The sequence below is a fragment of the Neoarius graeffei genome, chromosome 14 (assembly GCF_027579695.1).
Source record: "Neoarius graeffei isolate fNeoGra1 chromosome 14, fNeoGra1.pri, whole genome shotgun sequence".
NCBI classification, from domain to species: Eukaryota; Metazoa; Chordata; class Actinopteri; order Siluriformes; family Ariidae; genus Neoarius; species Neoarius graeffei.
The window spans coordinates 66200829-66216714 of record NC_083582.1 but is presented as its reverse complement, the minus strand read 5'-3'; the positions used below and the strand labels follow the sequence as shown (position 1 = coordinate 66216714).

General features: G+C 42.7%; 1 protein-coding gene across 19 annotated transcripts in view; it reads left to right on the top strand.

The window, feature by feature from the left end:
- jakmip3 (Janus kinase and microtubule interacting protein 3) overlaps window positions 1–15886 on the top strand; it is a 151688-nt gene that overhangs the window by 125293 nt on the left and 10509 nt on the right. For 8 of the 19 annotated variants that reach the window (XM_060939063.1, XM_060939066.1, XM_060939061.1 and 5 more), the window contains 6 exons: window positions 1690–1788; window positions 1988–2086; window positions 11082–11141; window positions 11269–11334; window positions 11417–11485; window positions 15409–15486. In XM_060939063.1, coding sequence (XP_060795046.1) covers window positions 1690–1788; window positions 1988–2086; window positions 11082–11141; window positions 11269–11334; window positions 11417–11485; window positions 15409–15486 — 471 coding nt within the window. Of the gene's footprint in view, window positions 1–1689; window positions 1789–1987; window positions 2087–11081; window positions 11142–11268; window positions 11353–11416; window positions 11486–15408; window positions 15487–15886 lie in introns of all 19 variants that reach the window. The other 11 variants (XM_060939059.1, XM_060939060.1, XM_060939064.1 and 8 more) reach the window with 4 other exon arrangements.

The window sequence follows — 15886 nt, the reverse complement described above, 5'->3', positions numbered from 1 at the left end:
ACAATCCAGAATGACAGGCAAAATCGTAAAACAGTGAAACAGGCAATAGGTCGAGCGAGGCACAAACAGGCTGTCGTAGACTCGGCAGAATCAAAGACGAGAAATAGGAAATCAGGGATCAGGAACCCAAACAAGGAAATAAGGCTCGGTAATGTGTCAGCAACGTAACTCAATACTCAAAGTAAGGCCAAGTTTACATTAGACCGTATCTGTCTCGTTTTCTCCGCGGATGCACTGTCCGTTTACATTAAACCGCCTGGAAACGCCGGGAAACGGGAATCCGCCAGGGTCCACGTATTCAATCCAGATCGTGTCTGATCCGGTGCTGTGTAAACATTGAGATACATGGATACGCTGTGCTGAGCTCTAGCTGGCGTCGTCATTGGACAACGTCACTGTGACATCCACCTTCCTGATTCGCTGGCGTTGGTCATGTGACGCGACTGCTGAAAAACGGCGCGGACTTCCGCCTTGTATCACCTTTCATTAAAGAGTATAAAAGTATGAAAATACTGCAAATACTGATGCAAATACTGCCCATTGTGTAGTTATGATGGTCTTTAGGCTTGCCATCCTTCCACTTGCAAGTGGTAAGTGACTTGCGCACAGCGGCTCAGTCCCGAATCACTGCTCGTGCACTACACTCGCGCGCTCTGTGAGCTGCGCAGGGCCGGAGTGCGCACCCTCCAGAGGGGACTCGCTGTTCAGGGCGGAGTGATTTGGAGCGCAGCCGCTGAGGAGGAAGCGATGAGCCGCACTGACACATTTCAACTTACGTGCCGAATTAGTCATGTGATTAGCGTATCCGTGTATTGGCGTTGCTGTGTGCACGCGAATCGTGTATTGGCGTTGCTGTGTGCACGCTAATCGTTTTTAAAAACGTTAATTTGATGATCCGCTGATACGGTCTAATGTAAACCCCACCTAAGTGTGTTTTCACAGTTTTTACCAGTATATACTGTAGGCGTGCTGATTGCGCCTTAATCCTGTGCAGGTGTGAGTCATTTACGGCGTGCGTGAGAGTCTGCTTGGTGTGCTCGCTGTCCAGAGCGCGCCCGAGAGTCACGAGTCGAGTCACGAGTCCTTAAAATTCAAGCACAAGTCGGACTCGAGTCCGAGTCCTGAACTTGAGTACTACAAGCCTCAGTTGAGACCAAGTCAAGACCAAGACCAAGGCAGGACGAGGCTGAGTCAAGACCAGAACCAGACCATTGTGTGTGAAGGGGGGTGGGGGAGGGGTGAAAGCCATTAACAGGAAGAAAAATTTTAAATTAGCGATGACTCACATTATTGGGTGCATTTGAGGCAGGAAATTTTGCATCCAATCACAAACAAATCAAATAATGCACAGGCAATTTAGTGAAATTCCCACAGTTGTGGTCTTGACTGGTCTTGAAATAAAATCCCGAGTCCTCTACTGTATGTCCAAGACTGAGAAGAGACAGAGTAAAAACATGGTCGATTCTAAGACAAGACCAAGACCTTCAGAAAGTGGTCTTGAGACCAATCTAGACACCAAGTCCAATCTCAAGTACTAAAACGCAAGCTAGAAGAGGGTGTTAGATAAGCATTTTGGCTTCATTATTCAATGATTGTAATGTACTGTACAGTTTATGTGTAAACCTCCATTTCCACAACCATCAAGTCAACAGAATTCTGACAAGTTCATATCTTCTATCTTCCCCACAGCTGAAGCATATGGAGACAGAAGAGATGCGATTCAAACACGAAATTCAGGACGCAAAAGACCAAAATGAACTCCTGGAATTCCGCATTCTTGAACTTGAAGTAAGTCTGACCAGGATATCACGAGAAGAACGTTGATTAAGCTCAAGTGTCACGTGTGGACTTTAATCACATTCTTCTCTTCAGAACAATGTGGCATAGCTACAGCTTTTCTGATCACAAAAACCTTATCCACAAAAAAAAAAAAATCATAATTGGGAGCTTGACTTCCCTGAGTCATGTCACTGGTTGTGTTCTCTAGGAGAGGGAAAGAAGATCTCCAGCCATAACCTTCCAGAATGTCCACTTCACAGAGGGTATGAGTCCACTGCAGGTGTACCTTCAGGCTGAGGGTGTCACTGTGAGTTTCCATTAACACCATGGAGTTAAGAACCATTTATTATTAGCATTTAAATAGAGATGTATTAATTATCGAGGTATATAAGTATATAAATTATGCAGATACATTCAATAAATTCAATTCTGGAGCTGAGCATTAAAGGTGCAATAGGTGATTTCTTTTTATTCCTTACTTGGACAAATAAACTGAAAAATATGGAGAACATGATATGTAGAACATGAAAAAAGCCCCACCCCCCCACAGTTGGTTAAGACATGGCCTTAGCAAAGGTTTCTTCATTTGGTGAGAGAACTTGTTTTGGAAAACTGCCTTCTGGTCCAGAATTTTTTTTTTGGGGGGGGGGGGGGGGGGGGGGGTTTAGATACACCTCCTGTTAATCATTTTATAGATGCTATATGGGTACCTACAATTATAGGGCCTGTGTTTCGTAAACATGAGTGGGAATCTTTAAAGTGCATATCACGGGTAAACTCAGGAGCAAGATCAATGTAATTCTCCTATTTTATATTAAACTTTGGCCAAATATCTGTCACAATTTGCATTTCGTGCAATTTTTTTGCCTTGCACAATACCAGAAAAATTCAGTTGAAATCAAGCCATTTGAGGCGAATGGGTCCGCCTCTGAAAAAACTTGGCATTTGGATTTCCCAGCAAACATTGATTTTCGTGACGTCGCGTGCGGGACGCCTCCTTCTGAATCCTACGTCACATTCACACCTATGGTCAATTTAGAGTCACCAGTTAACCTAACCTGCATGTCTTTGGGGGAAACCGGAGCACCCGGAGGAAACCCACGCGGACACGGGGAGAACATGCAAACTCCGCACAGAAAGGCCCTCGCCGGCCACGGGGCTCGAACCCAGGACCTTCTTACTGTGAGGCGACAGCACTAACCACTACACCACCGTGCCGCCCACTAGGGTTGGGCGGTATTACGGTAAGAAGGTATCCCGAGGTATCCAAAAGTACCAACGGTATCGGTCTCATTACCGTCATTTAAAAAAAATATATAATATCTAAATAAATATGGAGTACATGAGGTCATAATATAAAATAATAAATTGAAGATCATCCCGAATAACTGTGTGATCGTATTTTCACTAATTCTATCAATTTCCTAAAGAAGTTTTCATCGCGTGCAGGGTTGTTTATGTCGTTACCATGGCAACCCTGCGTGACATTTTGGAGTCTGACAGAAAGCTTCGCAAGAGACTGAAACCGGGGGTGTCATGGCTCAGATGGCTAAGGCACCGTACCATAAATCCGGGGACCCGGGTTCGATTCCGACCCGAGGTTATTTCCCGATCCCGTCTCTCTCTCTCCCCCGCTCATTTCCTGTCTCTCTATACTGTCCTATCTAAAAAAAAAAAAGAGAGACTGAGACCGCGGTTGAAAGATGGCAAGTCAAGATAACGAGTTAGTGGCAAAAAAAAATACAGCATCGGCAGTGTGGCAGTATTTTGGTTTCAAACCAAACGAAAAATCTAATATGTCCCCTAAGGCACACCATAGCCTGGGGTACTCCACTTCCACGAGATCTCTCCAATGAGTTGTGTTTTGAGTAGGTTACATGAGTAACAACAAGGTAAAATAATATAACGTATGACATTTGGGATGTGGGTAATAAACGTTAATTTCCCCGCCATGGCATGACGTGGGCCCATATGATTTTGCCTTGTGCAGCTATCACGCATTTGAATTCGGTTCGCCTCATTTGCGCTGAAGAATATGGTTTATCGCGCAGTCTAAACGGACTTGGGTGTTGGTTGATTCTTTTTCTTTTTTTTATTTCCCATGCTTGAAAGGGTATGATCCTGCTCATCGTGTACTTTTTTTGATGGAGCAGGTGAAATAGTGCTGCAAATGGCGTTTCAACGCAGACATGTGTAAACGACAGTTGAATGCTATTTTCAAGATGAAGGAAGAGTTGCGTGATGCTTTGAAATATCTCTTAATGCTAGTGTTGCCACACGTCCCGGTTTTTTGTGGAAAATGGAAAATGTCCAGGAAAATGGAATAACCTTCCCGGGACACGTTTTGTCCCGGTTTTTTACTTCCTCACATTATCCCCATTGAAATAAACACAAATCATTAATGTTTCTCGCAGCCACTTAACATATTAATAGTTTTCACGTAAGCGGGCATATTGTAGGCAGCTGCTTGTGCGGCCTCACCGAATGTTTGCGCACGCAGCCAGTCGCCGTTGCTAGGTGATCGTGGTCAATACAACGGCGGCCGCGCGAAATCAAAGCTACTGGAATACCGTAATACCAAACAATAGGTGAGAGTTCCCTTGGTCGGTGCGCGAGTAGGCTGGCTGTCTACTTCCTATGTTCTGATTCTGATAAAGGCTGGTTCTAAAGCCTGGGCCAATTTCATCAATAAATGAATCATTAAATAAATCATTAAATATATCAAAAAAGAATGCCTGAACACTGGCGTGAGAAATGAATAAATCAGTTGTCCCAATAACATAGCACCGCTCTCTTGTGATTAAAACAAAGGATTAGGGCTATTTGGTATGATACGGTAGTCTAACTTTTAAAGTTCAGTTCTCCAGAGAAAAGGCTAAAACAACAACGAAGCAGACTGAGAGAAATTATATTGATTATATTTGTATTATTTTGATTTGGAAACGGAATGGGAGGAGAGACTCTTCAGAGGGCTGTTAGCCTACTATTAAATATTTGTTTAAAAAAAAATTGGCGTCCAAATAAGATCATTCCTATATGAAATTATTTTTTGTAATAATATTTGTGGTAGTGCCCATTTAAGGGTTAAGAAGACAAAATGAATTTTAACTAAACGCCTAACTGCACCAGTTGAACTGTTTTATTTTTAAACGTGAACATTCACATAAGGCATCGTAGATGTGCGTGTCCGCAGCCCTCAACCCCCGCGCTCGTACGTGCGCGCAGGCGCGGCCGCCGACCGATGTGTCCCGGTTTTTTACAACTCAGATGTGGCAACCCTACTTAATGCACAAAATTCGCTTTGCTGCTTAATCCATACCACAATGCACACAATTCGCTATGCTGCTTTTAAATAGTACATTTGAGGCATAGGCGCACGTTACACAGTAGGCCGAAACAAAATATTATTTTTTTTCTCGGTAATACCGTATACCCCGGGAAAACACAGAGACGGTTTAAAGGTATCAAAATTTGGATACCGCCCAACCCTACCGCCCACGTTATCACGTAATTATTAAAATGGTTAACAGATGTATCGTAGGAGGGTGTAGCAACACTAGTCTTGATGGGATTAGTACTCATCGTTTTCCAAAAGACCGGACAATGAGAGAGAAATGGGAGCGCTTGGTCTACACAGGCTGTGCACTGAAACCGTGCAATAGGGTATTAGGCAGAAAAAGAAATTTACCAGTCAAAAATAATATTTTATATAATCCTGATAAGCGCCGCAGGTGCGAAGACGAGCGCCGCAGGCGCGAAGTCCCTCTAGGGGGGTCTGGGGGCATGCCCCCCCAGAAAATTTTTGAAATTTAGACTTCATTTCCTGCATTCTAGGACATTTTCAGGGTGAAATGGCGTGTAATTTTTGATCAGAAATATTGCATATTTTTACTTTGTATTTTTTTCAGTTTCACTCCTGAATGTATCAGATGTATGTATGGTGTCTGATTTGGTAACAAAAGTGAAAAGAAAATAAACAACAATGAATTGTATATAATCTTTTGATCTAGTTACAGTATTTAATAAAAAAAAAACCCAACAGTATTCTATTTTACCATACCCCAATGAAACCCCCTTGTTAATCAATGTATCACACATACCTTTTCTGTCTTTTTGTGGAAAAACGAATCAGTTTTTGTCACATTCAATTTGGGGCGTTTGTTGGGATTCATCTTGATCCAGAAGAGTGAGTCAGCAAAAAAAATGCGGTTCTCCCGCCAAGAAAGAGGAAACTACAACGCAGGGTGTTTGGCAATTTTCGACCAATCAGAATTCGCGATTTATTCAGTCCGCATGTTACAAGATTCAGTGCGGGCCAAAATGGCGGAAACGATGAAATATTCTGATTTTTCATTTCAAGTTTTCAGTATTTTTCGTATTAAACTGTGTTTCTTACGATTTGTAAATGATGGCGGAACCACACACGGACTGGCCATCGGGAGTAGCGGGAGTTTTCCCAGTGGGCCGGTGGTTCAGTGTGGGCCAGCGGAGAAAAAAAAAAAACAGTTGCGCGCTGGCCTTTAATATGATAAGCAATGTTAACAGTTTCTTTAACAAACTGTTAACATTGCTTATCATATTAAAGGCCAGCACGCAACTGTAATAAGCAATGTTAACAGTTTGTTAAAGAAACTGTTAACATTGCTTATCATATTAAAGGCCAGCGCGCAACTGTTTTTTTTTTTTTTTCTCCGCCGGCCCACGCTGAACCACCAGCCCACCGGGAAAACTCCCGCTACTCCCGATGGCCAGTCCGTGTGTGGGCGGAACATAACTGGATTTATCGGATGACATGTGGGAGTATTCATGTGCGAAAATTTTCAGCATTATCGTCCGTTTCAGTATCCGTCTGTGTGTATACTTGCCCGTTGAAATCGGCAATCGCCCGTCAAATTTACGGGTGGACGGGTCTCTGCCTAATACCTTACCGTGCAAAGCTCTCGCAGCCTGCTCGCGCTTCCGCAGGTGACGTCACGAATCTGGCTCCAGACTCCCTCAGGATTTTTGCAGACGCGTTTTGTTATTTAATGTTTTTCTGCTGTAGACAGATGGCCTTGTGCAAAATTACCCTTCTGGATGAGTGTGTAAAGGGACATGCTTTAATATTAAAAAAAAACAAAAACAAATTGGTCCAGAATATGCACTTTAAAATGTTAAACCCATCTAACTGTTAGAGACCTAATCTTAAATAAATAAATATTACTGAATGTACCTTTAAGGGTTTTCAGTAGCACTTTCTATGAGGGCTGTGTATGCAATGACCTACAGCATGAATACATACATACCATTTTGTAATACATTCACATGGCATTGTAGAAATTGTTAATATTATTAATGAAAATGGATGCATTATAACGGAGTTATAAATTATTAAAAGGGTGCAGTATAAGTAGTGTATATAAAACTATTGCTAATTCTAAAGAAGTCAACAGAGAAGTCAGTGGCGCTTCTAGACACAGTGAACATCACACTTCCTTCCACAGTAAAGTTTTAACTGCCATTTGTGGATGTAACTCCATATTATAGTGCTTGACAAAGGTTTGCCAAAGTAATCCAGAGCCCATGTGGTTATTTCAGCTATAGATGAATGACCGTTCTTGATGCAATGTCGTCTGAGGGATGGGAGCTCATGAGTGTTCAGCTTAGGCTTGTGCCCTTGTCCTTTACACACCAAAATTCCTATGTATTCCTTCTCATCTCATCTCATTATCTGTAGCCGCTTTATCCTTCTACAGGGTCGCAGGCGAGCTGTAGCCTATCCCAGCTGACTACGGGCAAAAGGCGGGGTACACCCTGGACAAGTCGCCAGGTCATCACAGGGCTGACACATAGACACAGACAACCATTCACACCTACGGTCAATTTAGAGTCACCAGTTAACCTAACCTGCATGTCTTTGGACTGTGGGGGAAACCGGAGCACCCGGAGGGGACCCACGCGGACACAGGGCGAACATGCAAACTCCGCACAGAAAGGCCCTCGCCGGCCACGGGGCTCGAACCCAGGACCTTCTTGCTGTGAGGCAACAGCGCTAACCACTACACCACCGTGCCACCCTATGTATTCCTTGAATCGTTTAATGATATTATGCACCGTAGAAGGTGAGCTATCCAAATCTCTTCCTATCGTCCTTTGAGGAACATTGTTTTTGAGCATTTTAGTAATTTCTTCATGCATTTATTAACAAACTGCAGGTCCTCAGCCCAGCTTTGCTCCTCAAAGTCTAGGCCTTTCCTCGATACTGATTTTGTACCAAATCATGATTGCAATCACCTGTTGACATCACCTGTTTCAAATCACATCATTATTATTTAACTGTTTTACCTCATTACTAGCCCTAAGTTGCCGCCGTCCCAACTTTTTCTGGAATGTGTTGCAAGCCTGAAACGCAAGAATGGATGTATATTAACAAATGAAATGAAGTTGACCAGAAAACACATGAAATATCTTGGGTTCATTCTGGCCGCAATAAAATATAAGTCAAAGTAAATTTAGAAATCATTGCTTTCTTTTTTTTATTTACATTTTCCATACCATGCCAACTTTTCCTGATTTGGGGGTATAGCTGTATTGTGTGATGCTTTTTATTAATATTTCTAATGATATGTTTAATAATGGCGGCACGGTGGTGTAGTGGTTAGCGCTGTCGCCTCACAGCAAGAAGGTCCAGGTTCGAGCCCCGTGGCCGGCGAGGGCCTTTCTGTGTGGAGTTTGCATGTTCTCCCCGTGTCCGCGTGGGTTTCCTCCGGGTGCTCCGGTTTCCCCCACAGTCCAAAGACATGCAGGTTAGGTTAACTGGTGACTCTAAATTGACCGTAGGTGTGAATGTGAATGGTTGTCTGTGTCTATGTGTCAGCCCTGTGATGACCTGGCGACTTGTCCAGGGTGTACCCCGCCTTTCGCCTGTAGTCAGCTGGGATAGGCTCCAGCTTGCCTGCGACCCTGTAGAACAGGATAAAGCGGCTAGAGATAATGAGATGAGATGTTTAATAATTTAGAAATGTACTATAACATGATATGGATGTATTCATAGTTCATTGTGAATATGACCTTCATAGAAAGTGTTTCTAGGTTTTTTCAGGGCTCAACAGCAGCTCTTTCACAATCCTAGGATTTGCACTTGTAATCTTCTCATCACTGATGTTAATTACTGAGCTCTCGATGGCTGATGAACGATGTTCTCCAGCAGGTGATCTCTTATTAACAGCAACAGTCAATAGATTTAAACCATGTGTGTCAAATAACACTGATTCAGACATTATACTGTAATAGTTTATTTCGCTCAAATGCTGAGCAATGAGATTCATTTTCCTAGGAAGTCTTATTGACCCAAATCTCCAGGGCTAGATAGCACAGGTATCTTGGTACTTGAACTTATAATAAATCACACTTAAAAACAACAGGAAACTAATCGCAGCACGTTTTTTTTTCTCTTCTGGAATGTGAAGGATTGATGATTGAAACAAGATATTTGGTCATGAAATAATAAATAGCTGTACATTGGTTTAATCCACTGTAGTTTGACTGGATTGTGAACATTTTTATTTGGCTTTCATTATTTTTATCCCTCATGCATACATGTTGACGTGGGGTAGCATGGTGGTGCAGTGGTTACCACTGTCGCCTCACAGCAAGAAGGTTCTTCATTTGAACCTCATTGCCGACAGGGGCCTTTTTGTCTGGAGTTTGCGTGGGATTTCTCTGGGTGCTCCAGTTTTCCCCACAGTTCAAAAATACCCAACCACTGGGATTGCACAAGCCAGTGCATATGTAGTGCTGGTCCCAAGCCCAAATAGAACGGGGAGGGTTGCGTTGGGAAGGGCATCCGGTGTAAAAACCCATGCCAAATCACATATGCAGATCTAGATGATCCATTGTGGCAGCACCTAACAGGAGCAGCCGAAAGAAGAAGTCAAATATTTAATAGGGTGGGGTCATTTTTCAAGAAAAATTATGGAAAAACAGGATTTCTTTCCTCTTTAAAGTAATACTGATGAATGATCTCATCTCATCTCATTATCTCTAGCCGCTTTATCCTTCTACAGGGTCGCAGGCAAGCTGGAGCCTATCCCAGCTGACTACGGGCAAAAGGCGGGGTACACCCTGGACAAGTCACCAGGTCATCACAGGGCTGACACATAGACACAGACAACCATTCACACTCACATTCACACCTACGGTCAATTTAGAGTCACCAGTTAACCTAACCTGCATGTGTTTGGACTGTGGGGGAAACCGGAGCACCCGGAGGAAACCCACGCGGACACGGGGAGAACATGCAAACTCCGCACAGAAAGGCCCTCGCCAGCCCCGGGGCTCGAACCCAGGACCTTCTTGCTGTGAGGCGACAGCGCTAACCACTACACCACCGTGCCGCCCTCTGATGAATGATGTAATTGTCTAAACAGCAACATGAGCTAACAAAGTAAAAACAAATTTGATGAACATTTCTATCATTAAAATAGTTACTTTATAGTAACAAATATTTATGAAACTCTTAAAATATTGCATTAGAAAGTAGAAGGTCAGCTGGATCTCACGAATGTAATCCTTATTATTCTATCCACATTTACTAGATATGAGCAATCGTGCGTTCTGATTGGCTGCTCTACTACTAGGCTATCAGCTCATATACCGTGAGTAGAGAAAAACAAAATGGTGGAGCGTGTTTGTTGCTGAACCAACCGAGGACGAAATAAAACCTCTACTCAAAAACAAAACCCCCAAAAATACAAAAAAAAGCAACAAAATATGGAATAAAATTATTTGATGAACATAAGAACGTTCTTTTTCTTTTTTTTCATTTTTCAAGAATTAGCACTTTTTTATAGTATTTTTCACAAATCGCTACTGTTGTTTCGCCAGTTTGTTTACATTCGAAGCAGACATGATTTTGTCGGATGTTTTGTATAAAGTTGTGTTTATCGGATTTGCAAAAAATAAAAATGTTCTGTTTCTCAAAATCCAGTGAATGTGGATAGAATAAAACAGTTATTCCACTCAATCTCGTCATATATGGCTTATAGCCAATTCGGTGCTACGCGCCTCGTCGGCGATCAGCTCATGTACGACTTGATTTCGAATTATGTGGTAAACAAAAAAGTATTAAATAAATAAAACAGTTATTCCACTCAATCTCGCTACGCGCCTCATCGACTATCAGCTCATGCAAGTCTCGATTTTGTGGAAGAACTGTTAATTGCCTTTTTTTCAGTGAAATGTTTCTTTTCTCAGAACCTCATTCTTAGAAATTCTGCTCTTAATTGTCCTGTAATGCATTTTCCCATTTCCCCATTCATCAGGACATCATGATCACAGACCTGATGAAGAAACTGGACATTCTGGGGGATAACGCCGTAAGTGTATGTTCATTTCATACATAACTGTGTGTGTGTCTAAAGACGCTGCCCAACAATGTCCAACTGTTTGTTGTACAAATGGATCTTTGTGCGTTCAATGACTCTTTACATCCGATTCATTATCATGCAGAATCTGAGCAATGAGGAGCAAGTGGCCATCATCCACGCCAGGACAGTATTAACATTAGCAGAAAAGGTACGATTTGTCCTCTCAGTCTTTTCATATTTCTTTCATTTATTATTTTCCAAGGTTTCATGTTTTGGCTTTTTCCTTCCAGTGGCTGGAACACATTGAGGTGACAAAGTCAGCATTACAGCAGAAAATGCAGGACATTGAGAATGAGAAGGTAAAGACATACATATCCTTTGGCAAAAAAAAAATTAATTTCCTTTAAATATATTAAAAATTCAAATCAATTCAAGAATAATTCATAGTTATTCCACGAAATCGAGTCGTCCATGAGCTGGTAGCTGATGTGGCACATAACACCGAATTGTCTATAAGCCGTGTACGACGAGATTGAGTGGAATAACGGTTTTATTCGATCCACATTCACTGGATTTTGAGAAAGAGAGCATTTTTATTTTTTGCAAATTCGATAAATAAAAACTTTATACAAAAGTCCGACAACATCATTTGTTAGCTTTTTTGTATTTTTTAGGGTTTTGTTTTTGAATAGAGTTTTTATTTCATCCTCGGGTGGTTCAGCAACACGCTCTGCCATTTTGTTTTTCTCTACTCACGGTATAAGCCTAGGTCACAACCGGATGTACGATTTTTTGGCCGTGCGATTTTTGGCGTTTCCCAAATCGCTGCGTTTTTTTTGTTCGTGGAGAAAGACGCACGTTGGCCGTAAGTTTGTCTTGCAACCTGAAAAAAACATAAGCACCCACAGAGTTTGTTTGACATGACAAAGAACCTCTGCAGCCAGTCTACGGCTCGAAAATCAGCACGTCACACGCGCGCCCTCCGTGCGTTTCTTGCGTTTTTTGCACGTAAACCGGCCGTAGGAGCACGTACGGCCGGTTGTGACCGAGGCTATATGAGCTGATAGCCTAGGAGTAGAGTAGCCAATCAGAGCGCACAATTGCTTATATCCAGTGAATGTGGATGGAATACTTGGTATTATCCATGAACATGAGCCAAAATGCATATCTAAAATGAACTCCACAATGAATGTCTTTTGAGTTTAAAGTGTTTTGATTTTTCACTGTAGTTATGGATGGCAGAGAGCTTTTACATGTGTCCAACCATATATTTTGACCATTCTTCTGAAGGGTGCAAATAATTCTGAAGTTGGTAAAAACAACCGGTTTCTAAATTATTAACAAATTTACTTGTAAATGTGTATATCTCAACAGGCTGTATAATATTTAAATAATATTGGCTGGCTTTGAGTGGTATATCAGATATATTCCATTCAACTAGCATGATACTGAATGAGTCAAAGATGAGTAGCTGAATGGAATATATCTGATATACCACAAAAAAAAAGTCAGCCAGCATTATTATTATTAATAGACATACACGCTCTTTTCATATCAGTATATCAGCATTCTCAAAGGCCAACGCTAGCTTACCCGCAACTCGGCGCTGTTAGCGCAGCAGTGCAGTCACCTTCCAGCCAGTGTAGCGTTCATCAGTAGTGTTAGCGAAGACCAATGCTAGCTTACCCACCACTTGATGCTGTTCAAGAATTCTTGATCTCACCAGTCATCCAGGGCTTATCAGTGGGATGGAGTTTCATAGTATGCTTGGGCAGGCAGGTGTCAGTAGCAGTAGAAAGCACAAATTGGAATTCATTAAACTGGTCTTCACAAGAATTCATTCGGTATAGAGGAGTCCAATTAACGGCTTAGAGAGATAAGAGCAGTGCAGTTCTATTAGATGTTCGGCAATCACGCCTTAGCACCCTTGTAGTTGGTAGACTGGGGCAGTCTTCATACAAGGCTGGAGAAGAACACTGGAGTGGTCAGAAAGACCTACAGGTGGTAAAATCAGAGCATCATTGTCGTGGTTCGACAGTGTAGAAGACACTTGATCCAAAGTATTCCTACCCCGTGCTGGTCTAGTTATGAGTCTTTTGAGCCTGAAGGAAGAACAAAAATTTCCAGGCTTAAATTGGTTAAAATCTCCAAGAACTATAATCGCAGAATTTAGGTATAAAACAAGTGCTGAATCCAGGCTGTTGAAAAGGTGTGCACGTAATCTATTGTCATCATACAGTACCCATAATGATTAAGTTAATTCCTCTAGGTAAACGGAGGTGTTTGATGACAAACCACTGGCTTTCGATGTCAGGGTCATTTAATTGACACAGTTCAATGAAATCGTAACGCGAACTAATAAATGTGCACAAACCACCACCACGTTGATCCGCTAATCGGTCTCTTCGTAAGGTTACATATCCGGGTATGTTAATAAGTTGATCCGTCATACATGAAACAGCTAAGATTCAGTAATCACCGCAATATCACAATGATTATTAGTTATAGATCCACTAATATCATCAAGCTTATTGACCATTGACCTTGCGTTGCTCAGGAAGATTTTAGGAAATGTAGTACTGCTTGTTTTCGGGCGAGAGGTCATACCAAAGTTATTATCAGTCACGGTTCTCTGAACATCTTGATTAGAGTCAATTTGAAAACCCGAAGTGTCAAGTTGAATATTTAATAAGTTGGCATAATTTACCATATGTTGTTTAGAAACAAAATGTATATCTCGTTCTGAAGAAGTCATAATGATGTCAATATTCTTCACATTTGATTCCCTTCAATGATTGCCACTGCGTTGAACTCTCGCAGGAACTAATAAATCATAAAACCGAAGCTTTTCCCAAACTTGTCTTGGCAGGGGCCAGCGAAACGAACCGTGACTTGGGTTCTCATCTCATCTCATTATCTGTAGCCGCTTTATCCTGTTCTACAGGGTCGCAGGCAAGCTGGAGCCTATCCCAGCTGACTACGGGCGAAAGGCGGGGTACACCCTGGACAAGTCGCCAGGTCATCACAGGGCTGACACATAGACACAGACAACCATTCACACTCACACCTACGGTCAATTTATGGCCCTTTTCCACTACCCTTTTTCAGCTCACTTCAGCTCGCTTCAGCTCGCTTCAGCCCGACACGGCTCGCGTTTCGACTACCAAAAACCAGCACGACTCAGCTCGCTTCAGCCCTGCTTAGCCCCTAAAACTCGCACCGTTTTGGAGTGGGGCTGAAGCGAGCCAAACCGTGCCGAGCGAGGCTGGGGGCGTGAGCAGACACTCCCCTGTGCACTGATTGGTGAGGAGGAGTGTCCTCACATGCCCACACACGCCCCGCGAGCACGCTGGGATCTGTAAACACCGTAAACCCGGAAGGAGAAGAATTACGAATTACGAGAATTATGAAGCCTTATGCGCCTCGCCTCATCTATACGCTCTTGCCAGTATCTGTTGGTGTTGTCGGTGACAACAAGCCACAGCACCAAGACCAGCAACACTAACGACTCCATGTCCTCCATGTTTATTGTTTACTATCCGGGTCGTGAGACTACCGCTTAAAAGCTCACTGATGTCACTATTTGCGCTGCTTAACGACATCACGTGACGTCCACCCACTTTCGCTAACTCCACCCAATGTGTCCACCCACTTCCAGCCAGCACGGTTCAGCGCGGTTGTAGTCGAAATGCAACTCCAACAGCCCCGCTCAGCTCGACTCAGCCCAACTCAGCACGGCACGGCTCAGCCCGACTCAGCCGCGTTTGTAGTGGAAAAGCGGCATTAGAGTCACCAGTTAACCTAACCTGCATGTCTTTGGACTGTGGGGGAAACTGGAGCGCCCAGAGGAAACCCATGCAGACACGGGGAGAACATGCAAACTCCGCACAGAAAGGCCCTCGCCAGCCACGGGGCTTGAACCCGGACCTTCTTGCTGTGAGGCGACAGCGCTAACCACTACACCACCGTGCCGCCCTGACTTGGGTTCTTGCACGCAAATTTCGAAGAATTGCGGAGTTGGAAAAGCGTTTCTCTTGAGTATGTTATCATGATGATAAAATTTAGACTAATAGAAAAAGCTTGAGAAAAAGTAAAACTGCAAATAAGATCTAAAAAATTAATAAAACTACAGAGCTCATAAACATGTAGCCACCTCTGGCGCAGTACAATGACGTCCTCCCTGGCTAATAATTAGTGATATGGCTGGTTTCAAGTTGAAATAATCTGTTTTCTAGTGTGAGATTGTAGTGATGTCATTTCCTCTGTGTCTCTTCCTGCACAGGAGCTCTTCAGTAAACAGAAAGGATATTTAGATGATGAACTGGACTACAGGAAACAGTCGATGGATCAGGCTAATAAGGTGAGCAGGGTTACAGTCTACAGTGATGAATATTTAGAAAATTACACAATGTGTTAAAAATAGACAAATGTATTATTTCTAAATGATGTTAAATGAATACAGCTGTCCATTTTTGTCTCTTTGGGCCCTCTGCTGGTGCTGTTTGGTCATTGCTGGTCCACTTCCTGTCCTCCCTTCTCTCTCTCTCTCTCTCTCTCTCGCGTCTAAAACACTGCGTTCAGACTGCAACCTGAAACGACCCATATCCGATTTGTTGTGAAATCCGATTTTTTTTGTCAGGCCGTTCACATTACCAATTATATGAGACTTGTATGCGATCTCCAATATGAACGGAAAACAACCCAAAAGTGTCCCGCATGCGCAAATTGACACGTAATAAGCACATCTACGTAATACGTAA